Genomic DNA, 25,571 nt, shown 5'->3' with positions numbered 1-25,571 from the left:
TGCTCAATCATCATCATCATCATCACTCCGTCCTCCCGATGCTGGTGTAGAGCCCCCGTCAGCCCAGGACGTCCAGCCAAAAGCCTCCTGGTAGTCTGGTCTAAGGCAATGGAGCTCCACGTTGTGTGGAGAGACCGGGGGGAAAAAAAGAGAAGACAAAAACAAAAACTAAAAGTACTGTGCAAAAACAGGTCAATGGATTTTTCTATGAAGAATATATCCTCCACCTTCATTAACTACACACTTACAGTCACTCCACACAAGGCATGAGTTCAAACACGAGGAAAAAAAACGATTAATTAAGGGGACAGATTTAATGGGTACATTACCCACAACCAGTTTTCATTTCTAACAATTACTTTGTCTTTATATAAAACTTGAGAGTTAAGAAAAATAGAGACTTGATTTCTATGCTCTCTTGTGCTTTTTTTTTTTATAGTCATAGACAGAGTAAGAGGGCTGGACGTAATTTCACCAAACACAAACCATCTTTCATTTTGAATAAACATCAAACAGCTATTCATGCACATCCCCGCTTTGGGTGTGATCATCCCCTGCCCGTTGTCTAGTATTCCACAAAAACCGCAAATTAATGCCAAGTATTTGAAGTCTATGGGAAAGAAGTTTTTCCCACAAAAAAACAAAAGGGAAAAACACTCGCTATTTGCTTAGCTGAATCCATGAAAGATTCAAATGTTTCTTTTTTTAAGGCTTATGAGTCCCTTATGATGTCATAAAGACTTTTTTTAAAGTATCTGGTACTCAGAATTCAAATAAAAGTCACTAAAATATATATATCATTGCACTATGTACAATAAAGTTAACAAAACACAAGTGCATCAGCAATGAAGGTGAAATTCTCATTATCGAGCGGTTTCGCACACTCATACATGTACTTTTGTGAGTCACACGGTCTATATTGCATTAATCACTAAGAGGCTGACCTCATAGCCACCTTCAGACTTTTGATGACTTCAGTGTTTTTTGTCTGTAAATACAATTTTTCAGTTGTTACTACAATAACAGTAATGATGATTTTAAAACTATGTAAAAACAAAAACAAAAAAAACATGATTCACAAAACAAAAAGCAACATAACATTACAGCTTGACCAACATGTGAGATCAGCCACTATTTTGACATTTTAAATAATGCAGGTTATATATCAGATATTATTATTATAATTAATTAATTAATGGCTTCCCCAAATCCCTTCAGATTTGGTGCTCACAACCAATACAGAGAAATGATAATTTCTCAACACAAACTGGGCAGCTGAAGTGTTCATAGAGTAGTTTAAAACAAGTAAACAAACATACAAACTCAAAAGCTATAGCATGTGGTTAAATAAAAGTTGTATGTGATGATTCCTGTGTGCACAAGGTATGTGCATGCGTGTGTGTACAGTTGGGCTTTGAGTCAAAAGTGCAAAAATCATGAGGAAACTTTTTTACTTTGCATGTGTATGTGCAATGCTATTTGTTTTGCTCCACTGCAGCTTCGGCAGAAACCAAACAAGCCCTTTATGGAAACAGACACTGAGAAAGAAAGAAAGAAATAGAGACTGAACGTTGAAGATGTGTTTTTAAGAGTCCTCCAGTACGTTTCTCGAAGGTTCGTCTCCTTCCAGTGTAAGTGTTGCTACAGTGGAATGGCGCGTGACCGGCTTGTCTGGGTGTCGTCTACAAGAGACAAAAGGAATCGCGTGATGAAGTCGTCAGGGTGCAAAAGGGCTCCTGCAAATTTCCCTGTCCAGCAGGACAATGCAGGAGGGGTTTAATAATTATCACTGTGGCCTAGCAGGTCCTCCTTTTTCCCATGATGCCACAGGCACGCCATTCCACGCCCTAGTCGAGTGGAACGGGCTGTGTGAGGACAGGACTCCAGGGCTGTGTGTGCGTAGGGCGGGGATCAGTGCAGGCAGTAGTCAGTTAGTTTCATAGGACGAGAGCAAGGCAGCATCTACAGGCTCCATACAGGAGGGACACGTGAAGGACCTCATCAGCCAGTCGTCTATGCAGTCCAGGTGGTAGATGTGCATGCAGGGGAGGAACCGAATGGGGTCTCCGTACACAAAGTCCATCATGCAGATCACACACCTGCGCAGAGAGAGAGAGAGAGAGAACGTGTTAACACACACCACGATACGCGGGACAACAAAGGGTACAGCATTTCCACAGGCTGGGCGTAATGTAGAATTTAAAAAGTTGGTCACACCCTGCAGGATGTTGAAGTGGAATTTGAATGGGAATGACAGAAATTGAATTTTTTTTTTTATCTTGTAAGCCAGCTTCAGGTTGTTTGGTTTCATTTAAAATAAAGCATTACACATACATACACTACGGTTCAGAAGTTTTAAAAGAAGTCTCTTATGCTTACCAAGACTGCATTTGTTTGATTAAAAAAATGCAGTAAAAACAGTACTATTCTGAAATATTATTACAAGCAACTTTTCTATTTCAATATATTTTAAAATGCAATTTTATTCTTGTGATGGCAAAGCTGAATTTTCAGCATTATTACTCCAGTCTTCAGTGTCACATGATCCCTCAGAAATCATTTTAATATGCGGATTTGCTGCTCAAGAAACATTTCTTACTAATGTTGAAATCAGTTGTACCGCTTTATATATTTGTGGAAATATTTTTTACAGGACTCTTTGACGAATAGAAAAAAAAAAAAAAAAAAAAAAAACAGCATTTGTTTTAAATGTTTTGTTTTTTTGGTCACATTATAAATGTCTTTACTGCCACAATGTATTCCATCCTCGCTGAATAGAACTATTTATGTCTTTTTTTATTTATTTAATGTTATATATTTAAAAGGAATTGCCAATTCAGTTCTGAACCGTGCACAAGAAAGTTCGCAGTCAAAAGATTAAAGCCGATAAATAGAGTTTCCCTTTCAAAACACTGCGCATTCATTGTTATTGCGGTTTCATTGTAAAAAATAATGACGGACTGCTTTTACTGGTTTAACTGAACAGTGAACACTTTTCCTTTCTGCTCTTGGTCAGACAACAGTCGCATCTAAACTTGCCCTATTGGTTGAGCTAAAGTTTCTGTCAGCTTAGTTGGGGCGTTCAAACAATGAGAAATGTTTGATACAGTCACAAAAATAGTGGTTACACATTTGGAATGTTTTAGATTATGAATGGCTAACTTATAGAGGGTTCAGCATAATGAGCAGGGATAGGAAAACATATTTAAACAACTTTATCCCTGTGTTTGCTTGTATTTTTGATATTTTATACTCGTTGAACTTTAATGAGAATTAAATCCCACCATATAAAGTCTGCAAATGAATAGTTCTGTTAAAAGTCCCAGCCGGCAGTTAAAGCGTCTCCATCATTTACTGATAAGGAAGACCCATGCTGTTGCTCTTACTCCGAGCAGTCTTCAGAAATCATGCAAAAGAGAATGAAATATCAAAACTGTCAAATGCATTATAAATGTAGGAATAAAAGTGTTCAACGTTTAAATAACCTCATAAATTTAACACGTAGTCCTAATCACAGCAGATTTCAGCTTAACTTGATTCCTTTGCCCTCACTGTAAACGTGCGTTCAGGGTTTTGAGCTCGACTGAAAAAAATGGTGCTTTCAATACCTTTAATATAACTAAGAAGCAAACAGACAGATACACAATGTCATCACTCACTCTCGAATCTTCTTCTCGGTGCCGTCACTGCCTGGATCATAGACACCTTTAGGAAGATGCTGGATGAGACCGATCCTTTGAGCGATCCGCACCTGCTCCTCTTCAGTCAGTTGGGTCGCCAGACGGGCCTGGCTGGGAGTGGGGTGGTACACCGGCACATGGATCTGCTCCTGAAAACACACACACATAGTATGTGGTCAATATACTAGGGGTGGAACGGTACACAGAAGTCACGGTTCGGTTCATACCTCGGTTCAGACATCACGGTTCGGTACGATTTCGGTACAATGGAGGGAAAAGCAAAACAAAAATGCAGAAGGCATTGTATTTTTTAAATAAGTTTTATTAATAAAGGCATAGAACCAGTTTATTTGTAGTGCACTGACAATAGTTTTATATAATTCGTTTATTAATTAAATTAATAAAAAGACAAAAAGACCTTGCAATATGTTTGGTAATTGTACCTGAATTAATTTAAAATTAATTTGCTATATTTTATATAAATATATTTGTTTTCCTTAATTTTAATTAACATTATTATAATTAACAATGTAACATTATTCTCATCTGAATTATAAATAATTGATTTCTATAAAATAATACTACCATTAAAAATGCATTCGATTTTCTTTTTTAATCAATGTAGAATGTGTAAGATTAGTGCTCAGAGGACAAGAAATGAAAACCAATGCAATATGACGAATGTCCAAAAGATGGGACCCACAGACTGTTTTGAAATGGAGTTGGATAAATATGTTTTGCTTTTAAAACAGTGTGTGTGTGTGTGTGTGTGGGTGTGAGAGAGAGAGAGAGATTTTGGTTGGGTGACAGTTGTAAGTTACAGTTTGACAAATTTACAGTGTGACAAAAGCACAATGTTGTGTTTTATTGCGAGTGTACACAAAACCTGCAAAGTGTTTACTTATATTTCAAATATAAGTAAACACTTTGCAGGTTTAATGATCTCATCTGTATGAACAAAATGACGGAGTATGTTTTTTGTTTCCACTGTTCGATCGCGGCCGCGCCTCTCTCTCTCACACACAAACTCCAGCATTGCAATCTTGACATCGCAGCCTGTTCATTATGCGGTCACACCAAACGCGAATAGAGCGTTAAATTCGCGTCTATCGCGTCTAGTTCGACTCTAGTCCAAAGCGAATAGGACGCGCGTATAAAGCCAACGTTTGAAGTGAACGCGCGTTCAGAGCTAAGCCGATGGTACAGATTATGTGTCCCTAAAGAACCCGCGTATCTAACAGTAGTTCCGCATTACATTAATTGATTTTCACGCGAGTTTTATTTATTTTTATACCGTGTATTCTCCGTGTAAATTCGTGCACCGAACCGTGACGCCCGTACCGTTTCGGTTCGGTACGAAAACATGTACCGTTCCACCCCTACAATATACAATGGTGAAAATGTTATGAATCACTGTTTCGTAGGGTTTGAGATCTTTAGCCACTTTTATGCCACTCAATATTATGCATATGACTTGTCCAGAACTGACTAACCAGCAATACAATGTTAAATACAGTTATGAGTAAGCATCTTAATATTTGAGGCACATGCAAGCAAAGCTCCACTAGGGGGCGATCTCTCTCTTTTTGCACCATTATGATGTGAGGCCCAAATGGGACCATATTGAGTACAAAGGGTACTTATGAAGAGAGGGATGTGAACAATAGCTCCCATTGAGACAGGTGCCTGCTCAGCATTCACTAGTCAAAGCTGTTTTGGGAGACTGAGTATGTTTAAGCTCTGTGTGCTAGACACTCTGCTGAAAACTGCAATTAAAGAGTAGAACAAGTTGATGTTACAGATTATTAACTACACATTATAAAAAACATAAGCCTATTTATTTTAAAAGAGCAAAACTTTGATTATTATATAGGATATTCTGTATAACAGTCTTAATTTTAGTGTGACACACTTCATAAGTTTAAATACCCTTTTTACTAAAATATTGCAATCTTTTGGCACCACCATGATGAATGAATATATATATATATATATATATATATATATATATATATATATATATATATATATATATATATATATATACACACATACACACACACACACACAATAATATAACATCCAAAATATTCATGTAAAATAAAATAAAAAAATACCAAAAAGATTTTCTCTTATTTTTTTAAATGTTGTTAAATATCTTTAAAAAAATTACACAAAGGGTATGTAAACTAATGAAAAAAACGAGAGGTATGAACTTGTGAGCACAACTGTACCTAATCTCCATTACAGGAATATAACATTAAATTACCACTAGACCCAAGAGGGGACATTAATATATTGTTTCAGGTGTCAACGATTTTACCCTGGAGTTCAGATCACGTCTCCCTTTAAAACCCTACAATAAATTAGCCTCGTAAATGAGTGTTGATTTGTGAATGGTGGTGTTGATGGTTATTGGACTGGAGGTTTCACACTCAGTGAGCTTGCAGTCTTGGGATCAACAAAAACCATCAGTGCTTCGGCTCAGAACAGCCACACACGGCCAAATCTGTAGAATATTGCTCTACGGGTAATAATACTTGGCAGATATTTATTACTTCCTTACATTATAAACCTCCAACACACATGCATATACGCACCACGATAGTGATTAATCAAAAGTAGGACGTTTCCACACTGGGGAGTGGGGAGTAATGCCCATAAGCAGGAGTAAGACAGATTCTGTAGAAACCAGGCCTGAGGACTGGGAGGTGCTGCTGGGAAAAGCAACCATGACGTAGTGCAATTCTGACTTCAGATCAGATTAAAGGTGAGCTTTGAGATCAGGTTCAGCGCTCTCTTGACAATCAGGTCACACGGTGGCCATATCGAGTCCTACAATCACATGACGGACACATCAGACAGGTTACACTGCCAACTTGAAATACAAACTTCTTACTAAAGACCCAACCAAATAGAACGAATGTTTGTGAGGCACATACACGTACTCATAATGTAGCGATCAACATTCTGTGATCCAGCAATAAAGGTCCGCGTGTGTTTAGCTGGAAGCAGAACCGAAACATGATCGTTCTGACAACGACAGTGTCGTCTTCTCTGAAACTCTATAGTCGCTGCCAAGTAAGTCAATGACTGCACAGTATAAAATGCATGTTATTTTAAATCTTAAATAAAATATATATACATAATATAATAATATGTTGCTCTGTTATGGATCTTATAAGTATATTGCAAACAATTTTGGGAACTAGAGAATTAAATCAAATGATGACAAAACATCAGATTTGTGGAAAAGGCTTTGCTGTGTAAATGCAGCCTAACAAGCCGTGTTATTATATCAATAAAACAACATTAACAAGAAAAAGAAAATCATCACAATCTAACGCATAAGATAAAGGGAATCATAAGCAGTGAGGGACAATTCTACACTACTTTTAAACATTTACCAGTAAGGCAGTTATGAATTTTTTGTTGTTGTCATATTTCAGTCATCAAGTGCACAGAACTAGACACGTCGCTGTTAAATTGCTCGTTTAAAAACAACGCGAACAATAATCAGGCACCCCAACACCGCGAGTGCAAGAGAATGATTTGATTGGTTCAAAGAAACAGACAGACAGACAAAGAGATGAAGGGAGTGAGGGGAAAAAACCGAGAGCTGGCGAGCGGGGAATTCTGCTTGGTCTGGTAGGCTTTGGTGCTAAACAAAGCATGTTGTGGAGTATCCGGCCCTCCCTCATTACTGGAACAGACATCCAGCGGTCCATTTTCTGCTCTCTTTCTCCAAGTCTGTTCCAATAAAGCCTTAAAAAGCACCACTCCCTCCCTGGACTCACTGGACTAGACAAAACAACCCAAACCTTCACTGCATTGTATGCTTCCATTGCCTCTAAATCCCAAGGGATAACACAACAGAACAGTAAACTAGTAAAACAACCATTATTCCTGATAACATTGTCATCTACAGAGTACTGACATTTCTTTAGAAATCAAATCAATGGCTGATACAGTGCTTTCACAACAAACATAGAAGTGAAGACATCTGTGCTTCAGATTCCTGTGCATAAATATCACTCGATCAGCCCAAAATAAGGCTACAGGCTAGCATGACTCAACCAGACACACAACCACGCTAGACAGACTATGAGGAGCAACTTTAGCATCTCCAACACTACTACATTTAACATTAGCTTCCCAAGCTACCAAGATAAAGTGAAGCTGTAAAAGGGCATATATCTTTAAATACATTACATAACTAACAAAGGATACATCGATTGATGGATAGTCCAACTTCACACAAAACGGAGTGTTGTGTACAGCATTCAAATTTTAAATCAGGCTGAAATCAAACTTTTTTTGCATGTTAACATACCAAATGTGTTATGGGAACAGAAATTTTCAGCACCTGCTTTGCACTCCGGGGCAATCAACTCTTTCTTTTTCTGTCTCACACACCGTTTGCCTTTTCTTAGCAGTGAGTGGGCCGAGGAGGTGGACGCTTATCTGAGCACAGGAAGGTTAAACAAACAGCTGTTTGAGTGCTACTAAGTCAGCGGTGCAGAAATGGTCTGTACCAGCTCAGCACAAAATCAGGTCTCCATTACCAAACAAGAACACACTCACCACACATAACATGTACAGGTATATACACAAATACATATTTTATACATACATATATAAACATATATACACAAATTATATATATATATGGCTGTAAAATCGATTAATAGCATCTAACATAAAAGTCTGTTTCCATAATATAGATGCATATATATATTATATATATAATTTTCTCTGTGTGTGTGTGTATATATTATATATATATATATATATATATACACACACACACACACACACACACACACGTATGTATGTATATACACACTGTATATACACACATAGCTTCTTAAGCAGCGTGACACAAATTACATTCAGACCACACACTGTTTAGATACACAAGTATTCAGACACAATTTCAGCAGTGCCAGACTGAGGGGAATTTGGTTACAGGGAAAACATTACAACTACTTGTGTATGCAGTACACTAGCTAAATAAGTTTCTGGTGAATCCTAAGTAAAGTGTTGTTTTCTATTTGCAAATCACAAGATTCTCATAAAATGGATGTTTTGCATTTATTTAAAGTGTGCTGTGTGATAAGTTACACAGATTCAGGTCACTAAATGGTTAAATATTTAGTCTCCGGCACTTAAAAAGCTGCAGGCCCGTTTCTTCACACTTTGCAGACGTTTATCTCATATGAATGGTTCATTGTGTACACTGCATGGGTTTCCCCACATTGAAAATCAACACCTTTAAACAAATGCTTCTTTTATAAGAAATGAGTATATCAACCATGCTAAAGCTCTCCTTCTGTCCCGCTTTAGTTCAGTCATTCTGTCTATTCTCACACAAGCTTTATGGGAGTTTATGGTTTATTTGTTTTAGCATAATTGGTCGTGAGTAGCCGGTGTAGTGGTAAAGACCTGAGCAACTGAAAGGTTGCAGGTTTGAACCACTAAACATTTGATCCATACACTGATCAATCCTACAGACCCAAGATCCCATTCAATATCTCATACTGAACTTTGGGATCAACCCAAGATGCATTAAAAGCATGGGCAAAAAAAACAAAAACGTTTAAAAAAAATAATAATTCCAGTGGACAAACAACTCCTAAAAACATGGGTTGTAAAAAAATATATTTTTAATTTTATTATAATATTATTTCACTTTTGTTAAACACATTATGACTCTGTATAATTTCTACCACGTCCAACAATTTTGGCTCACATTTTTTCAAAAGATAGTGTAATTAGTTACTCAGGAGGCAAAAGTATCAGTGCAGAGAGTGCGATATATAAAAAAAACTATGTAAATACCACTAATGAACAGAATATTTTTACTGTGTATCAATCAAGCTGTAATTCTGCAAAAAGTGTGAAAACATTTTATCGTATTTAAGATGCATATAATGCTAGCTACAAAATTAGACATTGCAAGACAAAACAGTCTGTCATTTTATTCCAAAAAATGTTTCAAATGTAATTTCCAACATCATATAAATCATTTACACATCATGCTATTAAACACAATCATCATTTTAGACGTGGTGGAAATGTTTATGAAGTATTATCTGAAACATACAGGGCCACAAAAAAAAGTGTGTGTGTTTGTGAGGGAGAAAGTGAGACAGGTAAAGTGAGGGTAAGGACTTAGGATTGAGTATGTCCACTAAAGATGATCTGTCAGGCTACTAGGTGACGTGAGCCATGTCAGAGGGCAGAGAAAGCAGCCTGTTAGCTTGAGCTACAGCATGATAAACAGAGAATCAATTGATGAGTGAGCAGTGTAGAAACCACAACACTTTTTAGGCTAAAGGAAACCTCCCTTTTTTCTACTGTTGGCTCCTGCACAGTCTTTCTCTCTCACAGACGTGCTTATCTCACCACGTCCAGCCCCACACGCATGAGTCAGCTGCTTTCCAAACTACCAGGAAGACCTCATTTTACATGTCTCTTCATCACCCCCTCAGGTTCACTTGCCGTTTCAATCAGATGCACCAAAACACTAACAGGTTAGCTTTACTTTGTAAACTGTATTTACTGTTCAGTCACACAGACCAGAGTGGAACCGGCTGTTATTCTGAAATAGAGCCTTTCTCATCGGGTTAGTCTCTGTCTGAGACACAGGGTGTGAAACTAGGCTAACTCTACTGAGCTCCTTACACAATTGTGCTAATGCTTCTTAACATAGCAGCTAAAGAAAGCCAGGAACCATGAGAGCTTTGATAAGATATCAACCGCTAAAGAAATCCTAAATGGAAATGTTTAATGGAAAATCTAAATAAATATACTTAACCGTTCAAGAGAAATCGAAATCAAAAGCGAGAGTAAAGACAATTTATAAATGTTACAAATAATTATATTTCAAACAAATGTTGTTCTTTTGAATTTCTTATTAAAAAAATAAAATAAACTCAGATTACCAAAAATAGTAAGCAGCACAGCCATTTTCAACATCGATAATTATAAGAAATGTTTATTATTAGAAGAATCATGTGACACAGGTTAGCCCTCACAGGAATACATTTAAAAATATATTAGGATAGAAAACAGGAATTTATATTGTAATATTTCAAATTTCCATTATTTTATCAAATGAAAGCCGACCTGGTGAGCATAAGAAACTTCTTCCGAAAACATAAAAAAAATCTTACCGACTCAAATTTTTAATGGTACTGTATATTTTTTGACATACAATGTGGTCCAAATTTCTGAAAATAGGGCATTTTATTTTTCCTATGCATAAAATAAAGTATGATATAGTAAAATGTATTTAACTTTTTCCAATTCAACTTTTCATTCAAATTGGAAAGCTAATCTTACAAGTTGTGAAAAACAGAAGATTTAGGAGTACAAATCTAAACTGTTAGACCAGCTTTAAAAAAAAAAAAAAAAATTAAGCCCTCTGCTAACATTGCCGCTTCATTTTCTGACTTCAAACACATAGTTCTCCTTTTCTGCACACACATTATGAGAGAAACCTTAGAGTTCACCATAAAATGAAAGTTCTGTCATTATTTATTCACCCTCATGCCATTACAAACCTTCATGACTGACTTTCTTCTGTGGACCAGACCAGTTATTTTGAAATATCTTTCAGTGTTTTTTGTCCATACAATGAAAGTTAATGGGGTCCAATGTTATTTCAGACCCTAATCCCTTTCATTATATGGACAAAACAAGTTAAAATATTATATCTGAAGAAAGAAAGTCATACAGGTTTGGAATGACACGAGGGTGAATAAATTATGATAAAATTAATTTTTGGGTGAACTATCTATCTAGCATATCACGACTTGGATGGCTTCGTTGTGTTTGTGTTCTGAAAGTAGTAACGTCAAAGTATTCTTGCAAGTTTTTTGAAGGCTTATGAATGAGGCCATTAAAACGGCATTTACAACTATTTACTACTAACTGTACACTAAAGAACCCTTTATAACTTAAAAAAAAAATAAGCAGAACAGATTCTGTACATACTTGAGAGCATAGGCAGCCCATTCTAGCTCCCTGCCTGAGATTCTGGGAGAAAAAACGTCAAGCATTCTTGGCAGGCGACGCAAAAATGTGCTGAGATTGGGAATGATTTGGGTTCTCAAGGGGGCTGTGCAAACAGACCTCCTGTCCGTCCAGCATTCCGACAATAGGCCAAAGCGTGCCATCGGAATATTGCACAGAGCAGCAGCGGCGTTAACAAGCGCTGGGTGAATTCAGCAGAGCGCTGTCTTCTTTTGCTCTTTTTTTCACACCCTTGTCTGATCTTGCACCCAAGAGACTCAATAACTTCACAAAACAGAAAGCCGAGCATGGTTTTTGCTGGTGTTCAGCAGAAAGGTGCGTCTTCTTGAAAGACACAGCCCAGTAACACAAGAAAGATATTAGTGGCACATTTACCCTTTTATGTTTGCATTTCAGCTCTGGAGATGATGATGTGAGAGATTTGCTTAAAAAAAATGGATTCTATAATATTTTCTTCCCATATAACATATGATTTCATTGTATGGAGTGCAAATAAATAATTATCGTAGAAAATAAAGCAGCAGCCACCGGAAAAGATAATCACTAGAAGTCTACACTTAGAAAAATTAAAAAGTGTCAAAAGGGGGTTTGACAGTTATGTCATTGAAAAAAAAATTTCTCTTAGTGTGAAGAACATTTTAATAACATTTTTCACTATAAAAGAACCTTTTGTACAGTGGAAAGCTTTTATGGATGTTAAAGGTTCTTCATGAAACCATAGGTGCCAATAAAGGACGTTCATTTTAAGGGTGTAAGATGCAAATGGAAACTGTAACAAAACAGGTCTGATAAGTCTTCAGCAATCATTATACATGCAACACTACCTAGAAATGTTTTATAAACCTGTGTGTATAAGCTACTTTATAAACTGTGGTTCTCCTCTGAGTCAATCTCCTGGCCCAGACGACTTCTAGACGACTATGTGGAGGGGGAAGTGGCAGAACGCTGTTAGTACAGCTGATAAGCGCAAGGAACACAGCACAAAACGTCCCACCTCCTGCTTTCATTGGCTGGTTGCTTCCACTCTGCCAATCATCATCTAGATAATCCAGCCAAAATTGAAACCAAGATTGGAGAGGAAGTTCTAAACTTCTGGAGGGAAGGTTTTGCATAAGAAGATTTATAACAGTTATATCACAGTAGTTGACTGCATGATCGTTTGAGATGCATATCTGATTATCTTTTGGAACCTGATGGGTCGATGGCGATTTGCTAATGGGGAAGCACAGTTTGTTGGTATTTTTTTGTAAAGCAGATAAGATCAATACACAACAAAGAGGATGAAACAACCACCACAGCAGCAAAACTGACTAAAATACAACAGAGCTCAGACATCCTCTCAGCTTAATGCACAAACATTATAAACCATGTTGCTTCTTTAAAAAACACAGTGACAGTACATAAAATGTTTGCCTATATGGCAGTGTTTACACGATTATTCGTTTCAATATGGCTTACATCGCCCATCACAAAGACATCCAGTCAAACCCAGTTCCCATAGAAGTTAAAACGTGTTGACATGTGATGAATGTTACCATTTACATTCCATTACATTACATTTACCATAACTTTGTTACCATTTAAACAAAGTAATATGAAACATGACATCATTTTAAACAGGATGATCTCATGACTTGAACTTAAACTGATTTCAATGTGGAAAATCCCCAAAAGCAATGGTTCCCAACCCTTTTGACTCCATGCAGGACAATGTTGGAAGGCTGACTCATTGTCTTATTTGAAATATTTTAAGCCATCTTGCGGCCCCTATGGAAGTTTGCAGAGACACCAGCTAGGTACACAGAGACCCCAAAACAAGGGTATGTGACAAGATTTCAATTAAAATACATATAAAACTGCTTATAGATTATTAATTTTTATAAATTTGTGTTGGGCACTAAAAAAAAGGACACAAATAGGTTGAGGAACACTACCCGGGAGAACAACATCGCAATGACGTCACAATTACAAACAAAGAGCGTCACAATTAGAATTGTTACTTTGTCGCAATAAAGCTGGCGCTGGTGAATCAACACGCCACGGAGGGAGCAGTAAAGATGAAATGACAGGCTGTCCATCTGTTTGGACGGTCTGACGTGAATTGTAGGCCAAGTTTATGTCGAACAAAGAGGATTTAGTATGGCAGACTGTCTAGAGCGAAATTAAACAGATGGAGCTCCTGCTGCAGCCTGGTGTTACATATATAACCTATAGATCAATTACTGCAATATTAGAGTGCATTTGATATTTCCCATTATCAGTATAGCAATGTGAATGTTTATATTAAAAAGCAGGAGCGTGCATGAGAAAGGTGCTAGCCGAAAGGAAAGTTTCTTTGTTTATTCTAAAGGTTTTTCAGAAGCTTACCTGATATGGAGGTGGCGGTTCCTGATCCGGATCGTTGGCGTCACCGAAACTGGCCCTGTCTGACTGTGATTCGTGGAGCAAGGAGATATCATCCGAAGTGGGAGATTTCAGACAATTCCCCATCTCCTTTCCAAACTCCTTGTTATCTAAATGTTGAAATGCTGCCTATCTCTTCCTGTGCGCCCTTAATCACTCCAACCAGACTTCTGTCCTTTTAAACAGAATGACTAAACGTCTATCATTCATTTAAAATGATCCGATCACCATTAGAGATCCTGACGGAGAAAAACAAACCATTGTCGACACACAAAGAACCCTGGAAAAAAAGTGTTATACACGGATATGAAACGATGCTTTTATAAACACACACAGTTTAACCCTGTCAAATACGTATATTTGCCCTAAACCCGTGTTATGTAGAGTTGTCCTTTTCTCTTCGTCTCAACCGTAAACACTGGTTAGCCTACAACGAATAATTTCTACAATATCAAATATGCGCTCGCTCTCAATGGCGACTCAGGCAATGTTGCCTTTCAGGCAGTCACTTTAAGTCCCGCCTCCGTGCTGTATCGACCAATCAGCGGGTTTCTTCTTTAGTAAGGAAGTTATTAGTGGTTATTCGTCACCCAATCATATTGCCGCCTTAGAACACCAACAACAAGGGGTTTTAAAGCCTGTAAACTTGACCGCATTAGGCCGCTTTAAAGGCATATTTCACTCGAAATCAAAAATGCTGTCATTATTACTTAACCTCATATTGTTGTGAAAATGCATGCCTTTATTTTTTTCGTGGAACAAAAAAAAAAACGAAGAAGATATTAGGCAGTCCCTTCACTATTCACTTGCATTTTTGGAGGTAAACGGTTGAAATAAATACGGTAGTGAGGGGGAAAGTTACTTTTAAAAGCAATGCGTAACAACGCTGGTAGGTTACATGATAATGACAACATAGTGAATGTAGCAAGTCCGAATTACATTCATGCTCACACATACAATACAGAACATACTTTTTTAGCAGTCGCGAATTAATTGCATATTCAAACACAGTACCTACTTGAGAGTATGCGATTTGGGAAGCAGCCTCTTCAGGATTTTTTTTTAATACAAATGTGATTTTTATCTTAAGCAATTTTTGACTATTATGGTTGAATTGGATCATCAAAGTTCAGCAGCAAAGACGTTGGTTAATAAAATAAGATTAAATACATAAAGTATAGATTCTTATCTCCTTTTGTGCTCCAGCGAAAAATAAAATTATACAGCATATTCAACATTATAAATTTACATGAAATACCTTATGTAAATGAGTCAATGGTTATTTCATTTTGGAGTGAACTATCCCTTTAACAATTAAACATTTTAATATTATTTAGGTTATATACACTTGTATAGTATTGCATTTTTTCTCTCCATACAATGAAAGTGACTGAGGCTCACTCTGCCATACTACATCTTTTGTGTTTTGCAGAAGAAATTCAATTAGGACAGAATGTCAATTTTTGTCCATCTCTTTGAGAAGGCAAGTCTCAAAGAAGGAAAACAAAGATGTTTTGGGAATGCTATTATATCATTTAATTTTAAATAAAAAAAAATGTAAGTACAGTATTTACAGGAATGCGTTTACACAGTAGCCATGCACCACATACAGGATTTGCTGACCTCTATAGCCCAAAGTCTGTAAAATCTAAATCAATAAAAATGTTCAATTAGGGAGAAACAAAAGCCATTGCAAATGAAAAACCCATATATCATTACATGTTTACCACACTTGAAACATGGCATGTTGCAAGTAGTCTGTGACATTTTTGAGCAACATGAGCTCATGATTGTTTTTGCTTAATGCAAGTTTGACTTTGGTAGAACTGGATGGATCTCATAAAACAGGCACTATAAAGATTACATCGCAGAAGAGCAAAAATCCATCCATGGACACTATTAAAACTAATCTGGGCTAAATCAATATAAAACACAATCCTTGCTGTACTTGACAACAACAATGCAAGCTGTGTTTAGTTGGTTGAACTCAGCACAATGGGGAAAAGCTCCATGAAGTAGCATTCATACAACAAAGTACAAACATGAACAAAGTACAATCCTCTGTCCTGAACCAGCTCAAATTTTCTTTCTCTGCGTAGAGTATAGCTGTGGTGGTTGTCAATGCATCCCTCATATTGACTGGAGCTGGCATGCCAGCCTGTCTTGCATGTATCTAAAAGCCTTGTTTGTTTGAGCTCAAGTACGATCTGGAACAAGTCCACATGAAGGAGACTGCCTTTCTAAAAGACACATTCAGCTGCCCACTTAAAACGGGACATTTTGAAAGGCGCCATCATAGTGAATAAATACTAAAAAAGAAATAGCTAACTAAACCCACAAAACTTCCAGTTTACATTCTAACAGTCATTTCATGCTGTTGTGAAGATGCTAGTTTTCTCTTTTTTTTTAAAACACATTGCTAAAACAGACTAATTATGTACACAAAAAGACAATGATAATGCTATATGATAAAAATTAAGCTTAGAAAAGGAATCCTGTCCGTGAGATTTGACAAGGCCACAGTACTCTATCCAAAGAGTAACGCATGATATCGAACCTTAAGTTCATCAAATTACCTCTGGACAATAGGTTTATTTCATAACCTATTTAAACTCCAAAGATTAAAGGAAACTAATATTTCTGCACGTGCTTTAAATCCAAATAAATCGGTTAGCCGTAAGGCACAGCCATGTCTAGCTATAGATGTCACAGGGTGACCAATAGTGAACAGAATTACCAACAAGGGGTCTGAAAGCAGCCAAAAATGATTGACGGATGGCCTTACTTGAGTTCACGATGTTCTTAGTATAATCCTATTGGACTGGCATAACTTGTATATCTTGTATTATATTAATATTATCATTATTATTATTATTAATGGTACATTTAAAATACTAGCACAATGTTATTTATATGACATCATAAAAGCATGATGTCATTCCTGTCTCTTGACTGAACTGCACTGCCTCACAAAACATATTCATGCAGCTGTTGTCCTTAAATTGTGTGCGTCATTAAATGAAGCTGATTTGTTGTCACTATAAACTCTGATTGGGTCTGATTGGTCATGTGCTCTTTTAGTTCTCCTCTTGGCATTTGGCAACCCACATCAAGCCTGATTTTGGCTTTCTATGACCCCTGGGGTGACCTCAACAGTTAAGGGCTGGAGGGTGAGCAGTCTCCATTCACAGCTGTGCCTCGGGCCTTATGTAGTGCTGCCTGGATCCGGAAGTGTGTCCGTGATTCCATGGAATAGTTCTTGTAATTTTGCCTGGCAAAGAAATCATTGTTAATAGTGTTCAATGCTCATAAGGCAATGACTGAGTGTTTCATGGTGGAATATATGACTTTTGTGCACCCACAGCCAAATTATCTTAACCACAAATAATTAGTCAGAAAATTATTATTATTATTATTATAGCAGAATTTAACCAAGTGCACTTTTGGCAGAATATGGGAATTTGTGTGTGGAGTGATGAATCGCAATGAAACACGAGTTGCATGGTGATGCTCCAGAGTGGTGTCTTCGAAAATCTGGTGAGAAATATAATAATAAACTACTCATGAACTGAACTAAAGCCATTAACATTGAGTGGAACAACACTGATTCTTCCTGTAAAACTTATTTGTGCAATTCTTGTTAATTTCCTGACCAGTGATTTGTGATTAAAATGGTTAAGACCATTAAAAAACCACTAAATATTTAGCAATTTTTGGCTTGGTCCCTTTTTTTAAGAACTAAAAAATATTTGAGGGTATTCGAATTTGAGGGTTTTATTTCACAAGGAAACATTCACAACAATGTACAAATTAACCATATTATACTATCTGTAAATAATTTTATTTTATTGCATAATTTCTACTTTCTAACACTATATAGGAGTGTTAATTACTTTAAATGAAATGACATATTGAAATTATTATTAACACTAAAAATAATAAAAATAAATGAAACTGTTATTAAATATTAAAATAGCAACGTTGAAAGGTATAAACATGATTTGTTTTGAGCAGTTGGTAGCCATGAATCAATCTCTTCCAGACTTTGAGGATAATAGAAAACCGCTAATTTTAGCATTTATTAAGTGGCAAATCTGTGGCAAATACCCCCATCCATCTACACATTGTGTACATTGTTATTTAAGAGGTAGCCTATAGTTATAATATAGGCAGAACCTACTTGGCTGTCTCCAGAAGTTTGATGGCCTCCTCTGTTCTGCCCTCCTCCAAACACAGCAAACCATGTTCCAGAAGAGCATTGGGCACCAGGTAGTGGTCATATTTAATCAGACTCTCACTGTACAAGTATAAACATCAGTAGACAGACTGAATTAGATCATTTACAGTGACCCAAGACATCTTTACAAAAGTTGAATCATTTTCTCTATTATCTGTGACACTCTGGAGATTAAAGTGCCCTATTTAGCTTTTTCACTTATTACCTTTCATGCAGTGTGTAATATAGCTGTTTGTGAATGTAAAGGGTCTGCAAAGTTTTAAAGATCAAAGTGTACGACAAATAAAGTTATTGTCTCCTAAAAGAAAGAATTAATTCTGAACTGCTGAAACGAGTCCTCAGCAATTCCAGTCTCACTTCCGTAACATATCTACTTAGGTTTGTGGCAAATTTGCATATTTCCAGCCTATGCTCTTCATTGGGTGTCTGTGAAAAACGTTTACTTAGTACTTTGGACCACCCTCAAACACTGTAGTAATATGTTGTCGACATATCGAGAAGATGCGGTTTTCTACGCTGCGAATCCACTTTGCTAGCATTTCCAAAGGATGAGGACTCATGCTGGAATTGATACGGACGAGGAAGCCTCCAGAGCTGAAATTCAAATACGGCAATGGTGTTTGGTTTCTGACACGCGCTGTAAGCGGTAGACCAGTCACAAACAGACTGGGCCATCTGACCAATTAGAGCAGAGGAAGGTCTCGGAAAGGAGGGGTTTTGAAGGACTAAAATCCTTTATCGAACGCTTTAAGACACTGTGAGAAAAGAGGTGATGCTCTTGAATTCAATGAAAAATTCAAATTTGAAAAATTCAAAGAAAATTTAATTGTTTTTTTTTTTTACCTTGGATGCATGTAAACCTATTGTAGGAGACCTCCGAAACAAAATTAGGGATTTTAAAAATAGCATCAGAGGCACTTTAACTCACAGAACACGTAATTTTACCAGTCAGACCCTTCCAGCTTGATATTACTGGATGTTTAATATAAGTCTGTAGAGTCAGTACCAGAAAATCGGCCATGTCTACTTAAGTCTTCATAAGGGAAACCACAAACGCTTCTATTTATATTACTGTGATTTGTTGTAAAGCAAAAGAGCAAGACTGACTTGCAGAGGATGAGGGTGAAGTATTGTTCAGCTTCCTCCTTGTAACCCAAGTGTTTGAGACAGAGCCCCTTAAGCAGACTAACCACACACTGGTCATCTGTGGTGAACTCAGACCCTGAGGGCAAACACACAGAGATATTTATGTCAGAAAAAAAGTTAATTGTGAATACATAGACTGTGTCTGTATTGAATTTTTTTCTTCTTCAGTGGAACACACTGTTACTTTTGATGCACATGGTCATTATGAATTGTGGTTGCATGGAAAGAGCTGTGTATTGATTTTTAAATTCTTTATAACTGTCCCTGCTCAAAAATATCATTTGGAATGACATGAGGGAATAAATAATGACATTATTTGTAGGTGAACTATTATTTTAAAAGTGGACAACAGCATAAGCACTATTGCACTGCGTGGAGGGGTTTTTACTTGGATATTGCTCAAGCATCTGCTGAGCCTCGTCCAGGGTCTTCAGCATGCCCTCAGTCAGGTCCTTGTGCTTCCCAATCACAGTGTAGCCATTCCAGATATACATCATCTCCTGTCGTGTAAACATACCCACACAATGAGTGAGAATCTAAGACTGCAGGTGCTTCCCTTTGTTTATACTGTATTAGTCAGGATGTCAGGATGGTCTAATTCCTTACTCTGTTAATTAAAGGGCCGTTCACACAGGACGTCTTCTAGCATTAAAAAATAGCAAAAACGGAACACAATGGAACAGGGAGCATGTTTATAGATGCAGTACAACGCTGCATATGTACAGTACATGATCAAACTGAACACATCTGAATGGTGATCTCAAACTTTTTGACTTCCATTGCTCCCACATAGTCAACAATATTTGAAGGCCCCCCCCTCACTCACAATTTCTACCCAATAAAATATTTTAGAGCTTGGCATACCTAGAAAGATGTTTATTTGTTATAAAAAATAACCTAATAAGAAGAAATATCTTGATTTTTAGTTGTTTTAGCTTATTTTCATGCTCGTTTTGTCGTTTTTTAAAGGTAAAGTATGTCATTTGTTTGTTCTAAAATGAACACAATTTAAATAATGATTCAATACATCATCAGTCAATCCAAAACGTGTTTTTGTCTTAACTTGATTCACTATGGTACGCCTATTATAAGTGTTTATATTTTAGACCTAGCGGGATGGTTTTCCCGGGAAATTGCAAATATATGTCACTCGCCCGTGCAAGTAAATAGAGAAAAGTTGCTCTGGCTACTTTGACGCATGTACGGTGTGGGATTGGCATTGGCTATTTGTCATAATGAGCGAGAAAGGTTGATATGGAGCATGCTAAATCTTGAACCTCCAGAGATTCGTCTGTTTTAAAAAACACTGAATAGACTAGAGTCTGCGGGCAAAAAAGGAACGCAACAGAGCTCGTAATAAAATGAGAATCAACACTGGCTTGGCTTTTCAGAGATGGCAAGAACTGAGGGATTTCAAATGTTGTAAAAGTGACACGGAGATGGCTTTTTTATTACTCAACTGATGAGTAAGGTATTTTATTGAACAGATAAATTGCCATATTTAGCTCTCTAACAGAGTTCATTGTAAAGCATTATCTATTGTGAAGGGTCATTTCATTATGTTTGTTGTAGCATTGTCTTGGAATTCATTTTTAAGGAAGTACCGTGTCTATTAATAGGTATAGCTGGTCAAAGATGCAAGAACACATCCTGTGTGAATGTAAATAAGACACTTGCAGACAGTATCAAATAAATACAGACAATAGAATCCATGTAACATTGAACACTGACCAATGGAGGTGCAGGAAGAGGAATGGCGTTATCTGTATTATAGCGTCGAGCTTTTCTGATGGCAAACTTCTCTGTGGGCAATGACTTCCCTGCTATTTTCTGCTTCAGACTGGGAACTTGCCTGAAAAATGCAAAACAGATCAGTTTGTATTATACAATAAAATTCATACATATAATGTCAATTTATAGTGGATGAGCTACATGAGAGGTACAAATTAAATATAAGATCAAAAATAAAGGTCATTTGCAATGCTTGCTTGAACTGAATCAATGTATATAGATAATGAGCTTTTTCTGATCTGATAGTCATGTTATCTGATTTATAGATTTGTATTTAATCATGTTATTACATCCTCTTATGAACAAAAGTGCAAAACACAAACATATACGTACAGGCTCATACACACCATTCCCTTGCCATTACCTAAACAAAGCCACCTCATTCTCCGCGAACGGTTGGCATTCCTCACGACTCAGCATGCTGAGGTAAGCACCTTTCATATATGCATATGTGGCCTGAAAAAAGTGTGTGTGAGAAAAAAAAAAAAAAAGAGCGATGAGTTCCAAACTGCACAGTAAACACAACCATCCCGGCGGGAGATTAATTGTCCTCAGTCTCCATTCATGTTATATCAGCAGAGCTTTTTAAACTGAGAGCAAAATCTTCAATTTTATTAAATAAAATTGGTTACACATATACATGCATATTTTACGTATTTAAATTCTACATCATGTTTTCTAATTCAAATTTATTAGAATTTAAAAGGGATTATCCATTCAATTTTGAATATCAAACAGATCAAGCAAACTCTTCATAGTCAAGTATCTGTTCAGTGCACCAGTCAGCTGTATATTTTAGGGTTTCACCTTAGACCAGGTGTTCTCTTTGCTGAGCAGGTCTGCGTAGAAGTAGGCCATCTTCCAGTGCCTCTTATAAGTGAAACACCACATCAGTTCCCAATAACACATGTGATGGAACTGCTTCCAGTTCTGCTGAGCTTCACAGCACTCCTCGAAACGCTTAATAGCCTGCAGGACAAGAACATGCATATGAACACATGCAAATAGGCAAGAGAAATAAAATATAAATTGATAAGAATCAAGACTTTTTATGCATTGCATAAGAGTAACAATCACTTACAGCATCCAGATTTCCTTTAATTTCCTCAATTCGACCAGCGAAGAACAGGAAAATGGATCCCTGACAAAAGCACAGAAGTTCATACTCTACTATTTCATTTTCTGTGTAGACGCTCATCATATAACATAATTAAATAGTTTTTATTATCATTAGGGACATGAACATTTTTCAGCTGCAGTGTGGTTCCTGTTGCAGCTGCAGTCTGGTTGCAAAGGCTGTTCATGTTTTTGTTCTGTTTAGTGTGTTTGGCTTTTTCACTGGAAAATCTGTTGTTTAAACAAAAAAAAAAGGTCAAGTAATTACCTTTGGATACTTTATAAGATAAGGCTGTAGCAGTTTTTCTGCATCTACCACATCTCCCTCTCCAGTGCCTAAAGGACACACACAAACACAGAAGGTGACACAGAAAAACACAGTTACTTACTTTTGATATGCTACATATGATTTGAACATGTGATTCAGAAGCAATTTTGTCTTACCCAGAATGAAGCTCATGAAGGTGTGGTAGCAAAGCAACAACATGTTACACAGGAAAGACCTAAACGTGTGCTCAGCGGAGCCCTCCAGGAGCTGCTGAAGACCAAACTCCTATAACACACACACACACACACACACACACACAGTGTGGATTGTAAAATAAACAAACATGGTTAAGACAGACATTTCAAACAGGAAATCATCCACACTTCCAAGCTTCACTACATTTAAACAAGTACAAAATGGTAACATTTAAATTAACTGGTCAAAAATATTATCTAATATCGCAGAATCAACCTAAAAACATTAATTTATACCAACAAAACTGGTCTTTATGGGTTAAATCAGGTAGAAAGAACTCTTTAAGGTAACAATGGCAGGTTACCACTTTTTATAGTGTATAAAAACACCTTGACACCCTTTAATGCTAAGACAGTCAGAAAGAAAAAAAGAGTCACCAAGCTCAGATTAAATTTCATTTGTACACGCCAAACGTGAGCAGAGCCAAACTAAGCTTAGCACTACACAATACTCACTTTGTTACCAGAGAAGCCCACAAATTCCAACAACCTGAGAGTCCGTGTTGGCAACAACGACAGCATCTGGGAGAAACACAGGTGAGGGGTTGAGAAAACAGCCTTGTCCTCAACAAACTCAATGCTAGGATTCATAAACGGTCATGGTTTGATTACAATAGGATGCCTTTTAAGTCTAAGGCACAAGAAAACACATGACATAACGCACTCACCAGGTTAAAGGCCCCGACCCCAAGCTTAACGCCTCCCTCAAAATGACCATGATTGTCAGCGTGAACATAGCCTGGGGACTTCAGGACTGTATGTAGCTCCCTTGTAATGAAACGATATTTAAACACAAACACATATAAATAGACAAAAAGACATACTTACATGAAAACTTGAAACTATTTTATTATTATTATTATTATTAATTGTTTTTATTTTATTATTTAAAAAAACGTTTGATATAACAATAATAGATAATAATTTGTAATAAAAAAGAAATTAAATAAATTATCAATAATAATAATATGAGTTATTAAAATAATATTTTATATTTAAGTTCAATAATTCAGCTGCAATAAAAGCTCATACACATTAAATGAGAGGGAAAGAGGAATAAGTGTTATTTCACAGGTCAATGTTATTTTAATATTATTTATATAACATTATAGTATTTATTCATATTTTGAATGTGCTTTTATTTTTATATTTTCAGTTTTAGTTATTTTGTATTGTATTTTTTTCATTTTTATTAGCATTAGTTTTTTATATTTAGCTTTAACTTATAATCTTTATTTGCAGTAATTTCAGTATTTAAACTTTATTATTAAACACTTATATTTTATTTTATTTCATTTCAATTACCAAATGAACAACAACAACAACACTGCAGCAGGTCTTACTTGTATATTTGATAGCTGTTCCTCACTTTCATTCCTCCCTTTATGAAGCTGATCATATTTTCATCCTGAAAGAAGCAGTAAATCTTAGATAAGCAACTTTATGCACATTATTATGTTTCACTCACATTATAACTAACAGGGAATCAACCACTGGGACAGACCTGAAGGAAAGTGAGCGCCGCCCTCTGGAGGAGGCATTCGGCATAGCACACTTCAGCATGGAGCTCCTCTGGGGAGGACACAAACGAAATTATGCTTTCAGACTAAATGGTGGTGGGAGTATGAATATCACATGGCCTTTTAAAAAAAAACAGCCACATGATATGGTCTCCATGGTTTGAGGTAGTGATTGTATAAAGAGTATTATAGTGGCAAAATAATGTAAACAAGTAAATATCTCTAAAAGATCCTAAAATATTACTATGATTTATTTCTTTACTGATGCATCCTTATTGCCAATGAATCATTTAGTGATATATTTATGCAGGCACCCACCTTCTGTGAAGTTTTTGCTGTTGAAGGAAGATTTCTTACGGTATCTGTAATGACAAACACATCCTTGTCAGGCTTGATTCATAGTTTATTTCTTTATTTCCCTCAGGCCATATAAACAGAGCAGTTGGATTGGATCTAAGGAGGAGACGATGTCAGTCTGTTTTCTGTCTGAGTAAACCGACTCCCCGCTGAGGGACAAACAGGAATTATTCGGTGTCAGTTTGGCTTCTATTAAATTTAGACAAAAAAAAACAAAAAGACACCGGCCACGTACACCCTAATAAGTCTTGTGAGTGACAACCACATTTAAAAGCGGGAACATTAGGTCTGTGCGTTTATGGAATACAGAAGTCACTCTTTCTCACTCACGTGACAGCCACTGAGCATCAGAATGGTCAGGCACTAAAAATAGTTTCTTCCCTGAGGACATTTACATCATGAACAGTTAAGATACCCACACAAGTTCTCCCCACAATGCCAAAAAACGTTTTCACATTCTTTTGCATAATTGCTTCTGTATATAGATTTTGTACATGCATATTTACTCTATCTATTGTGTACATGTTATTCGTCTATTTTTTTGTGAAAGTAAATGCATCCTTGGTGAACATAAGAGACTTATTTAAAAAAGATTAGAAAAATCTTAATTGTTCCAAACTTTAGACAGTATATGTATCTTTTTTTTTATTCACTTATTTTATCATCTGTCTTGTTTTTTTATTCAATTTCCCCCCTGCGTACTGTAAGCTTCACCAAATACTTGGCAATAAATCTGATTCTTGCACCTAAAGATGTATT

General features: G+C 36.6%; 2 protein-coding genes across 4 annotated transcripts in view; both read right to left on the bottom strand.

Annotated features, from left to right (window-relative positions):
- Positions 1 to 1,864: 1,864 nt before the first annotated feature.
- Positions 1,865 to 14,633, bottom strand: rnf11b (ring finger protein 11b). Its single transcript, XM_056259580.1, has 3 exons — positions 14,088 to 14,633; positions 3,660 to 3,829; positions 1,865 to 2,099 (listed from the first exon to the last, which is right to left on the bottom strand). Exons 1-3 carry the CDS (start codon positions 14,208 to 14,210, stop codon positions 1,928 to 1,930), a joined length of 465 nt encoding a protein of 154 aa, XP_056115555.1. The 5' UTR covers positions 14,211 to 14,633; the 3' UTR covers positions 1,865 to 1,927.
- Positions 14,634 to 16,935: 2,302 nt separating this feature from the next.
- ttc39a (tetratricopeptide repeat domain 39A) overlaps positions 16,936 to 25,571 on the bottom strand; it is a 35,268-nt gene continuing 26,632 nt past the window's right edge. For all 3 annotated transcript variants that reach the window (XM_056259577.1, XM_056259578.1, XM_056259579.1), the window contains 15 exons: positions 24,774 to 24,817; positions 24,440 to 24,507; positions 24,279 to 24,343; positions 23,604 to 23,703; positions 23,392 to 23,457; positions 22,858 to 22,966; positions 22,682 to 22,749; positions 22,379 to 22,438; positions 22,105 to 22,266; positions 21,662 to 21,753; positions 21,238 to 21,358; positions 19,895 to 20,006; positions 19,468 to 19,582; positions 18,304 to 18,420; positions 16,936 to 17,394 (listed from right to left, as the gene is read on the bottom strand). In XM_056259577.1, the coding sequence (XP_056115552.1) occupies positions 17,280 to 17,394; positions 18,304 to 18,420; positions 19,468 to 19,582; positions 19,895 to 20,006; positions 21,238 to 21,358; positions 21,662 to 21,753; positions 22,105 to 22,266; positions 22,379 to 22,438; positions 22,682 to 22,749; positions 22,858 to 22,966; positions 23,392 to 23,457; positions 23,604 to 23,703; positions 24,279 to 24,343; positions 24,440 to 24,507; positions 24,774 to 24,817 (1,414 nt within the window). In that variant the 3' untranslated portion in view covers positions 16,936 to 17,279. The remainder of the gene's footprint in view (positions 17,395 to 18,303; positions 18,421 to 19,467; positions 19,583 to 19,894; positions 20,007 to 21,237; positions 21,359 to 21,661; positions 21,754 to 22,104; positions 22,267 to 22,378; positions 22,439 to 22,681; positions 22,750 to 22,857; positions 22,967 to 23,391; positions 23,458 to 23,603; positions 23,704 to 24,278; positions 24,344 to 24,439; positions 24,508 to 24,773; positions 24,818 to 25,571) is intronic.

Source organism: Rhinichthys klamathensis, unplaced genomic scaffold, assembly GCF_029890125.1.
Source record: "Rhinichthys klamathensis goyatoka isolate OS25496 unplaced genomic scaffold, OSU_Roscu_1.1 h1tg000169l_1, whole genome shotgun sequence".
NCBI classification, from domain to species: Eukaryota; Metazoa; Chordata; class Actinopteri; order Cypriniformes; family Leuciscidae; genus Rhinichthys; species Rhinichthys klamathensis.
Note: the sequence above shows the minus strand (reverse complement) of the source record. Positions and strands in the feature narration are given on the sequence as shown.